This window comes from Diceros bicornis, chromosome 13 (genome assembly GCF_020826845.1).
Source record: "Diceros bicornis minor isolate mBicDic1 chromosome 13, mDicBic1.mat.cur, whole genome shotgun sequence".
NCBI lineage: Eukaryota > Metazoa > Chordata > Mammalia > Perissodactyla > Rhinocerotidae > Diceros > Diceros bicornis.
Window position 1 is genome coordinate 13,808,062 of NC_080752.1, and position 15,491 is coordinate 13,823,552.

A 15,491-nucleotide genomic window follows, 5' to 3' on the forward strand; every position below is an offset into this window, starting at 1 on the left:
CTCATCTCCTTCATGTGCCCAAACTGTTGACCATATTGCCACCTAACCACAACAACAACAAGCAGCGGAGAACGTTTCCATCTTAAGATCTTAAGCCAGGAAAAGCAACTAAGGTATAGACACAGGCAGCAGTAAACGGCCAGACTTTACCAGCTGGGCCTCCTCAGCACATTTCTTTCTGACTTCCTTGAGCTGTTCCTCCAGCTGGGCTTTCTGCTCATCCAGTCCATCAAGGAGTTCCTGCACTTGCTGTTTCTGGGCCTGTAGTTTTTGCAGATTAGTATTCTCCCTTTGAACTTCATCTTGAAGATCCTGAAATATAAGAAAATTAACATATTTATTCTCTTTGGAGGCAGGGGAAGGTCAACAATTTTTAAAAGCCTATCTTAAGGGAAAATAAGGTCTTGTCTTATTAAGTCTATTGTGCTGGTGGACTGGAAGACTCGTAGCTTTAAATACAATCTCTACTTGAGGACTTCTTCCCTACGCTCCAGATTTAGAAATCCAATTTGCTTACTCACACCTGTCCTTCAGTGTCTGACTAGCTTCTCTAACATGTCAAAAACAGAACTCCTGGCATTTCCTCCCTCAATCCACTTTGTCCTCAATCTTCTCCCTCTCAGTTTTTCTGGCCAAAAAATACTGCATCCTCTTTGACTCTTCTCTTCCTCTCACATCTCATCTCCAATCTGTCAAGCAAATCTTGCTGCATCTTCCTTCAAAATATATTCAACAATTGACCACTTTTTTCTTCAACCTTGGTCCAAGTCACTTTTCTCTCTCTCCTGGACTGCTGCCTTCTAATGAGTTTCTGTGCTTCCACCCATGCTACCTTTCAGTTTATTTTCAGCACAGCAGCCACTGTTAAAAACCTATGTCAGATGATGCCATTCCTCTACTCAAAACTCTGCATTGACTCTTCATCTCCCTTACTGTAAACACCAAAGTCCTTACAGTGGCCCTACATGATCCCCTCTCCCAGCTTCTTTTCCTATTACTCTCTCTCTTGCTCACTCTATTTCAGCCACACTGGTCTCACTGCTGCTCCTCAAACATGCCAGATATGCTCCCTTCTCAGGATCTTTCACTGATTATCCCCTCTTCCTAGAAAGTTCTTCTCCCAGGTTCCACACGGCTCAATCTCTCAACTTTTTCAAATCTTTGGTCAATTGTTACCTTCTCAGTGAGGCCTTCCTCACCACCACCAACCACCACCTCCTTCCCCTAATTCTCCTTCATATATAGCATATACTTTTATTTTCTAGAACAGCTTTGAGATATTTCACGTACCATAACATTCACACATTTATACGGTATACAATTCAATGGTTTTTAGAGAGCTGTGCAACCATCACCACAACAATTATAGAATATTTTCATCACCCCAAAAAGAAACTCCATATCCATTAGGAAGTCACTCCCTATTTCCCTCCCAATCACCCCAGACCTCGGCAACTACCAATCTACTTTCTATCTCTATAGCTTTGTCTGTTCGGGATATTTTATATAAATGGAATCACATAACGTGGTTTTTTGTGACTGGCTTCTTTGTGACTTAGCATGTTTTGAAGGTTTACCTGTGTTGGCATAAAATAATTATTTTAAACAGCTTTACTGAGGTATAAGTTACATAACATAAAATTTGCCCATTGTAAGTATACAATTCAATAAGCTTTAGTAAATCTACATCGTTGTGCAATCATCACCACAATCCAGATTTAGAACACTTCCATCACCTAAAAAGTTCCCTCAAGGGCCGGCCTGGTGGCATAGTAGTTAAGTTGACGCATTCTGCTTCGGCGGCCTGGGGTTCACTGGTTTGGATCCTGGGCGCGGACCTACTCACCGCTCATCAAGCCATGCTGAGGCGGCATCCACACAGAAGAACTAGAAGGACCTACAACTAGGACACACAACTATGCACTGGGGCTTTGGGGAGAGAAAAAAAAAAAGAAGAAGATTGGCAATAGATGTTAGCTCAGGGCCAATCTTAAAAAAAAAAAAAAATTTCCCTCATACTTTTTGCAGTCAATCCTCATTCCCATTTCAAGCCCCAGGCAACCAGTGATCTGCTTTCTGTCACTATAGTTTTGCCTTCTGTGGAAATTTCACATAAATGGAATCATATAATATGTAGTCTACTGTACCTGGCTTCTTATACCTAGTATAATATTTTTGAGCTTCATCTGTGTTGTCGCATGTAAAAGTAGTCTGTTCCTTTTTATTGCTGAGTAGTATTCCATTGTATGGATACACATTTGATGGACATTTAGATTGTTCCCAGTTTTTGGCTACTATGAATAATAGAGCATATAATTTATTTATCTTGTTTATGGTCTATTTCCTTCCACTAGAATGTAAGCTCCATAAGTCCAGGGATATCTGTGAGTTTTGTTCAATGCTGTATTCCCAGTTCCCAGTATACAAGAGGTACCCTATAAATATTTAGTGAATGATGAATGATAACATAAAGATGTCAATTTTCTCCTAATTAATCTATACATTCCAATAAAAATTCTAGCAAGATTTTTCAAGGAGCGTGACAAGCTGATTCTAAAACATATTTGGATGAAAAACAAAAAAACACAGCATTATAAAATGTTAATGGACTTACCCTACTAGATATCATGAATTATTGGAAAGCTAAAATAATTAAGACAGTTTGGTGTTGATGCAAGGATAGACAAATAGATCAAAGGAACAGAAAAGAGAATTTAGACACAGATCTAGGCACACAGAAAAAATGATGCAAAGACATGACATTAAAATTAACTAGAGGAAAAGAGAACTAACTATTCAGTAAATGATGCTAGGCAAACCCATATGGCAAAAAGAAAAAAAAAATTAAAGTAAGTTTCTAAATCATATGAAACAGAAAAATAAATTCCAGGTAAATTACAGACCTAAACATGAAAGACAAAACTTTAAGATGTATAGAAGAAAATACAGATCTCAGTGTAAGAAAGAATTTCTTAGAACAAAAAAACATAAATGATTTTGAAAATGCTATATTTATTTATTCATCTATGTGCCAGACCTTATGCTTAACAATAAAGGCTACAGAGATTTTTTTTTTTAATGCAATGGGAAATCTCTGTACCTTCTGCATAATTTTGCTCTCAACCTAAAACTGCTCTAAAAAATAAAGTCTATTTTAAAAAAATACAAAGGAGACCCTAGGAGATAGATGAAAACAGCCATTGCCATTATCGTTACCACTACGAAACACAGCAACCAAGATGGTCTGACTCACTTATCCTCTGGCAATTGGGGTTTCTCATCTGAACCACAGAAAATCATTTCAGTGACTATTTTCCCATTCTCCGAAGAATGGTACATTACTAGCACCACTGTAGATGCAGAGTAGAGAGGTTCATTCATTATATATAAATGATTCCATATAATGACTTAATTCTCTCCAGGAACCACAAGTGAGAAAGATAACTCTAAGGCATGTGTCGGCAGGAGGTGTGCAGAGATCTCAAGGAGGGTGAAGTAAAATCGTGAACACAAATTTCTAAAAATAACAGTATCTTTTTAATAACATACCTATTCAAAGACCCCAATAATCATTCATCAGAATAAGAATCTAAGAACAATGGAAGAAAAACTTATCAGAAGAAGGTCTCTGAATTATTGCATGATTTAGACAAGACAGCATCATCATCATAATAGCAAACACTTTCAATAGCGCTTACAATGTGTTAGGTACTGTCCCAGGCTCTTTACATATATTAACTCAATTATAATCCATAGGACAGATCTATGAGATAGGTACTATTTTACTCACATTTTACAGATGAGAAAACTGAGGTACAGATGGGCAAGTAACTTGTCCAAAGTTATAGTCAGCAAGCGATGGATTCAAACCAGGTTCTGATTCCAGAGTTTGAGCTCTAAAACACTATGCTGTATACTGTCTGTAAACTAAATGTCTCATACGTGTGCCACCATTTCTCAAATATATGTAGATGCTTCTGTGACTAAATAAAACAATGAACAATGCCTAGAATAACTGCTTTTTATCTTGTATTTTCTCAACTGATTAATCTAAAAGTACAAGTACTATCATGCTGCTTTCTTTAAAAAATTCCTTTTGAGGCCAACACAATGGAGGATCATGAAAGACTCTTCTTGGGCTAACATTCCATGAGTCTACGTAATTACAGATTCATAATGGTGAGCTCCACTAGTACTTTATCATTAATTTACCGGCATGCCTAACATTGCTTATACTGTTAACTGATCCATACTCAAAATGGAGATATAGCTTTAGATATGTACCTAGCACTGGCTCTCAATAAATACATGCTAGTTTTCACTTTCCCTCCCTTGTTTCATAACTGGTTTTTCTGCCTTTGTTTCTTCCTATTCCAAATGTCCAACTTCCTTAAAAAGTAATTCATTGCAAAGGAAATTTCTTGAATCACTCTGCTATTTCAAAAACATATGATGGTTCCCTCTTATCTGCAGGATAAAGTAAAACTGGCTACAAGACATTAAAACTTTCAAATCTGGGCCCCTTCCTCTTCTACTACCTTCCTTTCCTCATATTCACCTGTGCCTCAGCCTCAACAGACACTCTTCTTTCTCCAATAGACCATATATTTCAATGTCCCTGTGCCTTTCCTAAGCGACTTCCTCTGCCTGGAATGCTCTTCTACACCATCATTATCTGGAATCTCACTACTCATTCTTCAAGGTCCAGCCAAATTTCATCTCCTCTGACCCACCTGGAGCTTCCTTTACTGGTTTTATAGCTCTTTACTTTGCTGTGCTCTCACAGCAGTTTGTACCTAACCTCTGTTACCACACTAACTACACTGTATTATAGCTACCCCCCTAAATAATAAACTGCTGAAGGACAGAGCCAATGCCTTATCTTTCTTTGAGGTTCCACAACCTAGTATAATGCCTAGCACATTCCAGACAATCAATTAAGCCATGATTTGCAACTATCACAAGGATTCTAGTATCTGGGAGAAACCTGGGAAATGTGCCTGAGGTTGACAGAAAGAAAGAACTTTACTGTCTTTCAATATACACTGAAAGGCTTCGCTCTGTATTTAAACTATAGCTAAATATTAATATTAGCCTCAAACTGACCTATGATAAATGCTTTTTGTTAAATTAAATACCTAAATTTCTATACTGATTCAATATTTTTATAGTCTAGAGACCAAGATTGATCTGACATTTCAAATTTCCATTATATGGGCCAGCCCCAGCGGCCTAGTGGTTGCAGTTTGGAGCACTCCACTTCATCGGCCTGGGTTCGGTTCCCAGGTGTGGACCTACACCACTTATCTGTCAGCGGCCATGCTGTGGCGGCAGCTCACACACAAAAAGAGGAAGATTGGCAATGGATGTTAGCTCAGGTGCACCTTCCTCAGCAAAAAAAAAAAAAAAAAAAAATTCCACCATATGGAAATAATTTTTACTGCATTAGTACATCACTGTGGCATGTACCTTTCTTGTGTTTTTGAGCTTATATATTTGTTTTTTTACATTATATTATGTGCTATTCTTACTCTTCACGAAGGCAAAACAACAGCTTCACTTTAAAATAGTAGCTTGAAAAAGCACAGTGGTTTGAAAAATTCTTATAATTCAATTATAAAATATTTTAAAAGAATGCCACCTGCAGATCTAAATTAATTAATTTTATTACTTTGGAAATATAATCCATTATAAATACCTTACTTTGTTGATAAAATTATTATAGAGTTTATATATAATGATATGCTGGCCCAAAAAGCATTTTTTTAAGAATCCTGGGAAAAAATTTTTTCCCTTTCCTTTTAATTAAAAATATTCGGGGGGGGGACAGGAAAAATATCTGTTACCTCTTTCTATCTTCAAATATTCTAATCTAATTTCCTACCCTCTCTCAAACCCCAAAGAAAAATCTTGGACTTGAGGTCTCTAATCATATCTAGTCTTTATAATTAGATGCAATTTTGATGCCTCTGCTTTTATTGTAAATTCAATTAAGAAAAATAAAATTTACCTTAAAAGGGTCACATAATATAAGAAAATGTCTAGGACATAATGCTAATTTTTAAAAGCTGAATACAAAGGTGTATACAGTATGATCACAAATAAATATAAAGCCATTTATGTATATTCATAAAAATATAGCAAAATGTTAAAAACAGCTCTCCCTAGAATTGTGAAATCGTGGAGTTTTCTCTTTCTATACTTTTCTATATTTTACGGGATTACTAATGGACTCATTAGTACTACAATCAGAAAATGTCACGTTTGGGCCGGCCCCGTGGCTTTGCGGTTAAGTGCACGCGCTCCGCTGCTGGCAGCCCAGGTTCATATCCCGGGCATGCACCAACGCACTGCTTCTCCGGCCATGCTGAGGCCGAGTCCCACATACAGCAACTGGAAGGATGTGCAACTATGACATACAACTATCTACTGGGGCTTTGGGGAAAAAACAAAGCAGGAGGACTGGCAACAGATGTTAGCTCAAGCCGGTCTTCCTCAGCAAAAAGAGGAGGATTAGCATGGATGTCAGCTCAGGGCTTACATCTTCACAAAAAAAAAAAAAAAAAGAAAATGTCGTGTTTGCAGTTTTTCAAGAATCACATATCTCTGGTGGATTCATACCAATATAAAAATATACTGATATGACTTAATTTTTATGTAAGAACTACCAATAGTAGGATTTCCTTTAATAAACTGAACCATTTTTCAAAACTAGTATTTGTAGTGAGCCATTTCAAACACATTGAAGATAGGATTATGCAAGAAGAAAGGGAATAAACAAGCCAATATAATATTTACTTATTCTTGCCCTTTCTCTTCCAAAGAGCAAACACATTCACTCAAATTTCCCAACCTCACTTTTTAGCTACAGTAAAAATCCACACAGTAACACAAAAGTACAGGCCTTTAAGAGAAAGGCTACTGAGAAAATGCCCCATATTAGTGATATATTTTAAGCTGAATAGACGTCCATATTAAAATTAATTATAATTAATGTTTCCCCATATCTATGTCTAAATAAGAGAAAAGAGATTCTCTAAAAAATTCCAATACTAATCTATATACAAAAGGGTCTTCTTTTTCAGTAAGCAGACTTAAAATTATTGAACTACACAAAATCAAAATGAACAGATATAAACACATGCACTAACAAGAATAAGAATCAAATTTCACTGCAAAATTACTTGTAAGGCTACCACCACTGCAACACAATTTCCACATCAATATTGGTATCCAGATATAATTGGCTATTTTATTTTGGTACAGATTTACTTATCCTGAGACTAAGTGAAGGCAACAGATGCACATCTCCCTCCCTGGCCCCCCACGGCCCCACCCGTGATTAGGGCAGTGGCAGGTTCTCCCAGCAAACAATGTCTTCTACTAAAATAGGATAATTTTCTTTTATCCTTAAGGTAACCCTTTGGGAAAATCCTCTCCTGAATCACTGCACGACCTCAGCACTACCAAATGCCATACCATCAAGTGAGTGACTAAAGGTGTTTGCAGGTGCCTTCCTAGTTATGCTCTATTTTCATGATTGTACTGTATTTGCCCACCTGTGCCATCAACAGCAAAAGAAAGGAGGATACCAGCAATGAGAGAATGGTAAGGATGAAGTGAACAAGACTACTGTAATACAGTGCCAAGGTTTGTTTTAGAAAAATACCAAAGCAAGCCACATCCAAGGTTCCTTGTTTAGGAATGAAGGGATCCTTGAGCTGGGATCTTGGCTTTATTTAAAAAGAAACTTTAAGGAAAATGCCCTGTTTTCTAGAAATCACACAAATTACTGAAAATGATAAACTCATCCTCATCCTGCCACACTTCATGAAGTGCTAGGTGGGTAGCAGAAATAAAATTTAAACAAATACATAAAAACTCTTAGCTATATTAAATAGTAAAATAATTCGTTTTAGGAACCCAAGGCAGTTGTACAACTGAAGAAGTTAAGCATTAAACCTATGAAATATTAGCAACATGAATACATTTGCATTTGTTTCATATAAAATACAGAGTAAAAAATAAGCCAAAAAAGGACCCTAATTCATGAATAAAATACTTAAAAACAAAAATCAAAGCATATATACAGACATATACTAGTATATCTATACATGAAGAATTCTTAAAGAGAACAAGGGGAATTTTAAGTATTTTGGTAATCTTATAGAAAATGTTAATCATTTAATTGATTAAAAAAATCTCTATAGACTAATCCAAAACTAGAAATAATCAGGTACATTTATTATGTTGGCCTAATTTTCAAAATGGGAGTTATAGGCATATTCTTAATATAAAAAAAGTATCAACTACAGAGCAAGATGTTTAAGTCAAAGAACAGAAAGAGAGTCTATTAAACTAGGGTGGGTGTTAGAAAACCTCACTAACAACCTGCCTTTAGTTTCCAGTCATATGCTTCGCAGCATGTTCTAAGAACATTACCGCTAGGAAAAGAATGTTGAGCTCATGTATCTAATTTTATTTCCACCCAAAATAAGTCATCCCTCTCATCTAAGAAAAAAAACAACTGAGTGAATTAAAATGTAAAAAAACATGGACAATTACTATGAATTACTGAATCTTACTGATAAAGTATAAATAATTGGGAGTTTCTTTTGCATGAGGGCAGTTTGAACAATATGGAGAAGCCTGACTCTTCATGACATCTACTGTGCTCCCAATCCTTTCTGCCTGTGGTTTCTGGATGTGTCTTGTCCTATTTTTAATTTCATGCACAAAATTGAAGTTTAATCATTTCTATTGTCAACAGCTTCTTTAAATTTACCTCTATCTAACAATATATTACCAAATATAGTGAAAGATATCATCTAAGGTACAATTTCTAAGCTAAGGAGCTCACAACACAGGCCGCAAGATATTGGAATCTATATACACACACACTAAACTAGCACAATAAGGTAACATACTGGACACACCATATAAGTGTATACACACTCCTCTGGGAGTTCCAACACAGGAAAGACTAGTGTAGACTGAAGGGACAGAGAAGGGAAATTTTTTTTTTTTTTTAAATGTTTGTCATGGAAATTGTTTTTTGTTTTGTTTTTGAGGAAGATTGGCCCTGAACTAACATCTGTTGCCAATCTTCCTCCTATTTTTCCTTTTTTCCCCCCAAAGCCCCAGTAGATAGTTGTACATCATAGCTGTACATGCTTCTAGTTGCTCTATGTGGGACACTGCCTCAGCACGGGTTAATGAGCGGCACATAGGTGCGCGCCCAGGATCTGAACCAGCAAACCCCAGGCCGCCGAAGCGGAATGCGCAAACCCAACCGCTACGCCACCAGGCCAGCCCCAGAAGGGAAAGTGTTAGAGAAGTCGTGTGATTTGAGCTGAGGTTTAAGGCCTGGGTAGAACTCACATAAGCAGGGAGGTAGGGAACATTCTAGATTACAACAACAAAAGGTATAAGGGTGGGAATAAGAAAGAGAATGTGTTTGGCACACAGTTCAGAGGCAATCAAAAAATAAAGTAGTACAATAGGAGGGTTTGTATCTCATCTTCTTTTCTACCTCCAATATACCCATGAGGTATGAGATCCTTCCATCATTAACAGTGACAGTGGGTAGCAGTAAGGATTTTCACATCTGAGAGTCATGATACTAAAACTGGTTTAGGAAGAAAGGGAAGAAGAGGATGGGGTAAGCATTCATAACCTGACTTTAAACTTTTTGATGTTAGGTGAAAAGGTGACAGTAGTGAGAAAGAAAAACACTGACAGAAATAGGAAAGTTCAATTATCAACAAGATCAGATTCATTTTAGACATACTGATTTTGAAATGATAAAAATCAAAATGCCTAACTGGAGATGTGAGACTGGCACTCAGGAGAGTCGAAGGCTTGAAAAATATTTGGGAGTCATCAGCACATGGATGACAGAGGGTACGGAAAAGGAGGAGGTGAGGAAGGGAGACAGTATGTCAGTCAGTCCCTGGCAAAGGCAACAGAAACAAAGAGTCAGAGAGGTAGCAGAATATCTAGAAGAGCGCCATCCAAGAAAGCAGTAATCAATGCAGGAAGGACCAATGGATTTGGCCTTGCGATTATTGCTAGTCCTGGGGAGAAATATTAAAGCAAAGTGGCATGGTAAACAGCAGATTAAATAGGGTTACTGAAAGGATAGGAAGGGGAAAAACGGCCACACAAAGCAAAAAAAAAAAAAAAAAGAGAGACAGAGAGAGAAATAGGTTGGTAGCTAAAGTGGCAGCAATAGCAAAAAAAAAAAAAAAAGAGCATTTTCAAATTGGTGAGCCCTATGTGCAGATAGCCCTGAGTCAAGACAGAAGGCAGAGAAGAAGGAGCTTGACGATGAAGGGAGGGTAAAAAGGAGATGACAGTAGGCTATAGAAAACTACTACCAATCAGAACATTTACTGAACTCTTACCTGGTGCCAATCACTCTGTGAGGCACTTTACCTGCAGTATTTCATTCTGTTCTTATAGCAACCTTAAGTGTTTGGTATTTCTATTATCCCATGTTACAGACAAGAAAACTAATGTGCAGAGTGGTTAAATTACTTACTTAGGATCACAAACCTAGGAAGAGCCAGAACCAGGAACTGAATTCAAGTTTGTCTGATATAAAGTTGTTCCTATAAACTCCTATGCAACACTGAAGAAAGCATACATATGAAGATGAATTCCTAAATATTTCTTGACTTCTCAGAAGAAAAATTTTAATAAAATGGTACACAGGCAGTTTAAGGTAGGAAAGAATGTGTGTCTACCTTTTCCCTTGAACAACAACAAAAAAGCCCAAGCCATAAACATTTGAGATAGAATGGCCTTTTATAGCTTTCCCTCCTCGGATCACTTTGGGCCTAACCTCTCCATAGAACTTGATGAACTAGCAGTGTACCTCATATGAGTTAACAGTGATCATCTCATGAAATAAAATTTGAAGGTAATCATTGGTTTGGTCTTCAAGAAAAAAATCTTGAACTGAAAGTTTTCAAGATGGTAGAATACGGGAATATAGATAGGAAACAAAAATTTAGAAATTATGTAGTAGATTTTCTAATTTAACTGGATTAGGAAGATTAATATAAATGCAAAACAAACAAAAAAGAACTAGTCTTTTGGTGCTTTGGTCACATCTAAAGAGGCTTTGAAAGTTTGATTTCTGTGCTTGAGATTTGAGCTTGTATAATCTTTATCTGTGACTTTATAAATATGGAGAAAAGCAAGAACACTCGGAAAAGCCAAGTTTGGATTAGGCAAACACTCACTGATAGGTCAAAATTCCCTTACTTCTCTTCTGATGTCTTTGTTTTGGCATTTCTCATTAGCACCTACTAGAAAATAGGGTCAAAAAGAAGCAGTGAAGTACATATTCTTTGATTCTGCTATTTATTAATAGCTCTAGTAAACTACCTTTGGCCAGAGAAATTAGAAAATAAGCACTAGGAGCTGGAGTTATTTACAGATTTTAATTATCTATATTATTCCTAGGCTGTGCCTCATTAACCAAAGGGTAAATCAGAGTTAACTCAATACGTAATGAAATCTACTTACTACCACTTCTGCTAAGTTGTTTTGTGCTTTAGAAAATTGAAAATGATCACTAAAATAAAAAGTTTCAATTACTTGTAGATGTCAACTATCCATGTCATTTTTAGTCTGGTGTCTCATTACCCTGGATAACACAGAGATACCTGTATTGGGGTGGAATGAGTAATAAATCTACCAATGCAAAGCATTAATCCACTGTTCTTTTTCAATGAACTTATGTTCAACCATTACAACTTTGTCTGTACTAACCATGCCCCAAGATGCCTTTTATTTACAGCATGCTATGTAGAAAAATTCAACAATTTAGACTTCCTCTGTCAATCATAAATTTTGAATTTAGCAAAGCTTAAGGTTTAACATATATCTTACCATCACCACTAAGTAAAGAAGGACAAGCAAATCCCCAAGACACTTTGACTGACAACAAAACTTCTATAATTATAAGAAATCACATATCTAAGGATAGCATTTGGCCTGAAAGGAATAATGTAAATTTGAATGTTCTTCTAAACTGGCTATTTAAATTCACATCCTTAAAAGATGGAGCAGGGAAAAATCAACAGGTAGACGTAAACAAATAACAAAATATTATCTATCACAAAAACCTTTGTACTTTGAAACATTATCTGGCTAAATTTAGAAGCTGTCCAAGATTATATCAGTAACTATATCTCTTCAGATTGAGAAAAATTTTGTAGATTATTTTATCTTCCATTCTTAAACTATTTTTAGGAATGACTCTTTTGCATTTCTTAAGAAGCTCAAAAACTGCACAAAAATAATATAATGAGGTAACCACCCTTCATCTCACTGCCACAAAGAGAAATATATTAGAGACGATCTCCTGACTTCTGCATCACCTCTAGGAAAATTCCAGAATATATAATAAATGCAGTCATCCAATAAGAGAAGCAACTTCCAACAAGAAGTCTCTCTGGCTTCTTCCTCGATCTCTCAGTAAATCATTCTCCGCACTCTAGCACAGTCCACCTAATAGACAATCTCTGGTGAATGTCCTACCTCAAAACAAAACAAAGGATCTAACAATTTGGAGCTGTCACCAATTTAAAACTAGCAAGACAAGCAGGGAAATCCAACATACAAGTAACGTGTTAAGAAATGCCAATCCGTGAGCTCTTAGTGGCAACTGCTGCCAGTGCTTCTACATCCAACCTCCTGTATTTGCTGGTGCAGCATTCAGGAAACGGTGCCCCAATAACACGGTCACATGCATTGCTTACTGCTCTAAAAGCAACACTGCCCAATTTTCTATATTTTTAATGTTTGAAATACCCCTTTTTGTATCATTTCCCAGTAGGAAACCGAAGTTTTATTTTCTTTTCTATTTGTAAAATGGAGCTACTTAACACAGCACTTGTGAAAATGAATTAAATCTCCTTATGTCAAAGTTTAAGATATCTTGGCTACTAAGCAACTTATAGTAGCAATTTAAATAGCAATTTTAAATTGTTCCATATCATTTCCCACCCTACCAGTATTACGAGAAACAGTACTTTAAAATAGTAGGTCTAGCTAAAAAAATCTCAAATCCATGAAAAAGCAATTTGTGTTTTCATGATGATGATGATGATCTCACTCATTTAATTTTATTGGTATAATATTTACATTGTAAGTCATTCAAACTTACCTTTAATGATACAATATGCAGGTAAATATTATCTTAAAAATACTTTTAAAACTAGAAATTCATGCTGAAAAATATTGCTTTCTCATTGCAGTGTAATCTTCACAGGCCAGAATTCAGAAAAAAACAATCATTTTGCAAAGATGAATATTTCTATCATATAAATAATAGGTATTCCCTTGACCTATTCATCAATACCACAACAGTCACATAGTAAATGACCCTATACATTTAAAATGAATCCTCCTAAATCAGAAATGAAACACTGAATTTTACAGTTCACGTACCTGAACCTCGCTTGTCCTCTGTTTAATACTATCTTCTTTCTCCTTAAGGTCCTGTTCCACATTATTCTTTTCCCTAGAAGACCAGCAAACAATGCAAGAATATTTGAGAACATCAGCTACAGCCGGTATGGTTATCCATCCTCCTAATCCTGAATCGCTTTTTAAATACATAGTGAAACATTCAATTTTTAAACGAAGGGCAGACTTCTACCCTCTTTTAATTATTTATGGAATAGAAATCAATATAAGCTCTGTTTGTAAAAAATAAATAAATAAAAACGCTTTCTCACTAAAATGTGGTGAAACGAGAATAGATTAAAAAAGGACGAGGAGAAATATAATCAATGAAACACTCAGGTTTCACTGACCTCACTGTTGCTATGGAAATGCTGTCCAATGAAAACTGCTGGTGAATAAAAGGAGGGGTTGCATCAGCTCTGTAAGCTTAACCCTTAAGTATACTGTCAAATCAAATGAAAATGGCTAATAGAAACAGTCAACAATATTAAGAAAAGGATATTTACTGAAGTGTTAATTTCCCCTTAAATCACTGGTGTGCACCAATTTTAGAATTAAAAATTCTATTTTTTCATCTATGTGGATGAAACAACATAGAGAAAATGGAAAAGACTGTCAACACACAGGCCATTTGCTCCATCATATACCGCATCTGCTCAAAAAGCTATTTTAGGACCACCTATCAATCTCAATTGATCAAATATATACAACAACGTATACTAAGTAATAAAAGAATCACATTAGCATTTATCTCTTTCTACTCTTCAGATCAAACATGCTAGGATCCACTTGCATTTTGAAACATCATTATCTAAATTCTTATATGGTTCCATCAAAGATGGATTCCTAATGAATGAATCTTAAGCAACCTTAGATTCACAATTACAAAATAAAGCTATTTCTTTTGATGTCATAAATTTAACTGCCTGTTTGTACTGATATCACACACGCGCGCGCGCGCACACACACACAGAGTCCTTCTTCACTTTCTTTTCTACAAAATGAGAGAAAAAGCCATAGAACTCTGCAGCAATACATTTTTGGGTTAGGGGCAAAGGTAAAAGAAGGCAACATGAAGAAGGCGGGATGGCATTCAAGAAGTCCTCCAGACTAGTACTGCAGAGTTTCTCCTTAGAGCTTCATGACTATATTTCAGTTTTGTCCCAGACATAACTCAAACATAAGCTCAGGCTCCATTAAGCTGTAGCATAAAAGAAAGTGTGAAAATTAGACCAAATGAGATACTTAAGGGACAACCGCATGCTACATTCATATTTCTCACCTTTTTGAGGTGAGATTTAATGTAGACATAAATCAACTGTTTTGGATATGCAGACACAATGTTCTTAAGATTTGTATGGGAGAAAAAAAGCACAAGAATAAAGCTATTTGTACACTGCTACTTTTAAACACTTCAGATGGCCAAGGAGCTCAATAACCGTTTGTCAGATGGGTCCCAATGTGGGTCTCGATGTCGTGGAGATTTTAAACAGTCCCTTACCATGCAAACCATTGTTGCAACCCATTTCTCCCATACCTCAATCTACTTATTATGCAAAGGTCATTCCCCACCTCCAACCCTTATAAAAATTAGGTAAAATGGAAAAATAGAAAAACACAGGAAGAAAAATCTAAATATACCCCACAAATTCTGCAAACTCAATCTTGGAAATTTTTTCTTTCCTCCTCATGTAGGCAGAAGAATGTTTTCAGTCCTGTTGCGGCATGTCAGACATAAGTCACATGAAAAACCAGCCCCCTCCCTGCAGCCCAAATCCTCAGAGGCATTCCATACAAGGTCAATATCAATTCAGCTCCTCATTTCCCACAGTAGATAACAACAAAAATAGAAAACATTACACGGTATCATAGATCAGCATTGCACACACTCATGTGCATGTTTGTATTCAATCCTTTCTCCTCCACTGTTAACTGCTGTTACTGACAGTGTCTGCTCAGAAGATCAAGTGTGCACGTAGGAAAACAGGGCTGCAAGAAGGCAGCGAGCT

The 15,491-nt window shown here is 36.3% G+C and overlaps 1 protein-coding gene across 6 annotated transcripts in view; it reads right to left on the bottom strand.

Annotated features, from left to right (window-relative positions):
• EPS15 (epidermal growth factor receptor pathway substrate 15) overlaps positions 1 to 15,491 on the bottom strand; it is a 136,660-nt gene that overhangs the window by 39,054 nt on the left and 82,115 nt on the right. For all 6 annotated transcript variants that reach the window (XM_058552390.1, XM_058552387.1, XM_058552389.1 and 3 more), the window contains 2 exons: positions 13,465 to 13,537; positions 151 to 312 (listed from right to left, as the gene is read on the bottom strand). In XM_058552390.1, coding sequence (XP_058408373.1) covers positions 151 to 312; positions 13,465 to 13,537 — 235 coding nt within the window. The remainder of the gene's footprint in view (positions 1 to 150; positions 313 to 13,464; positions 13,538 to 15,491) is intronic.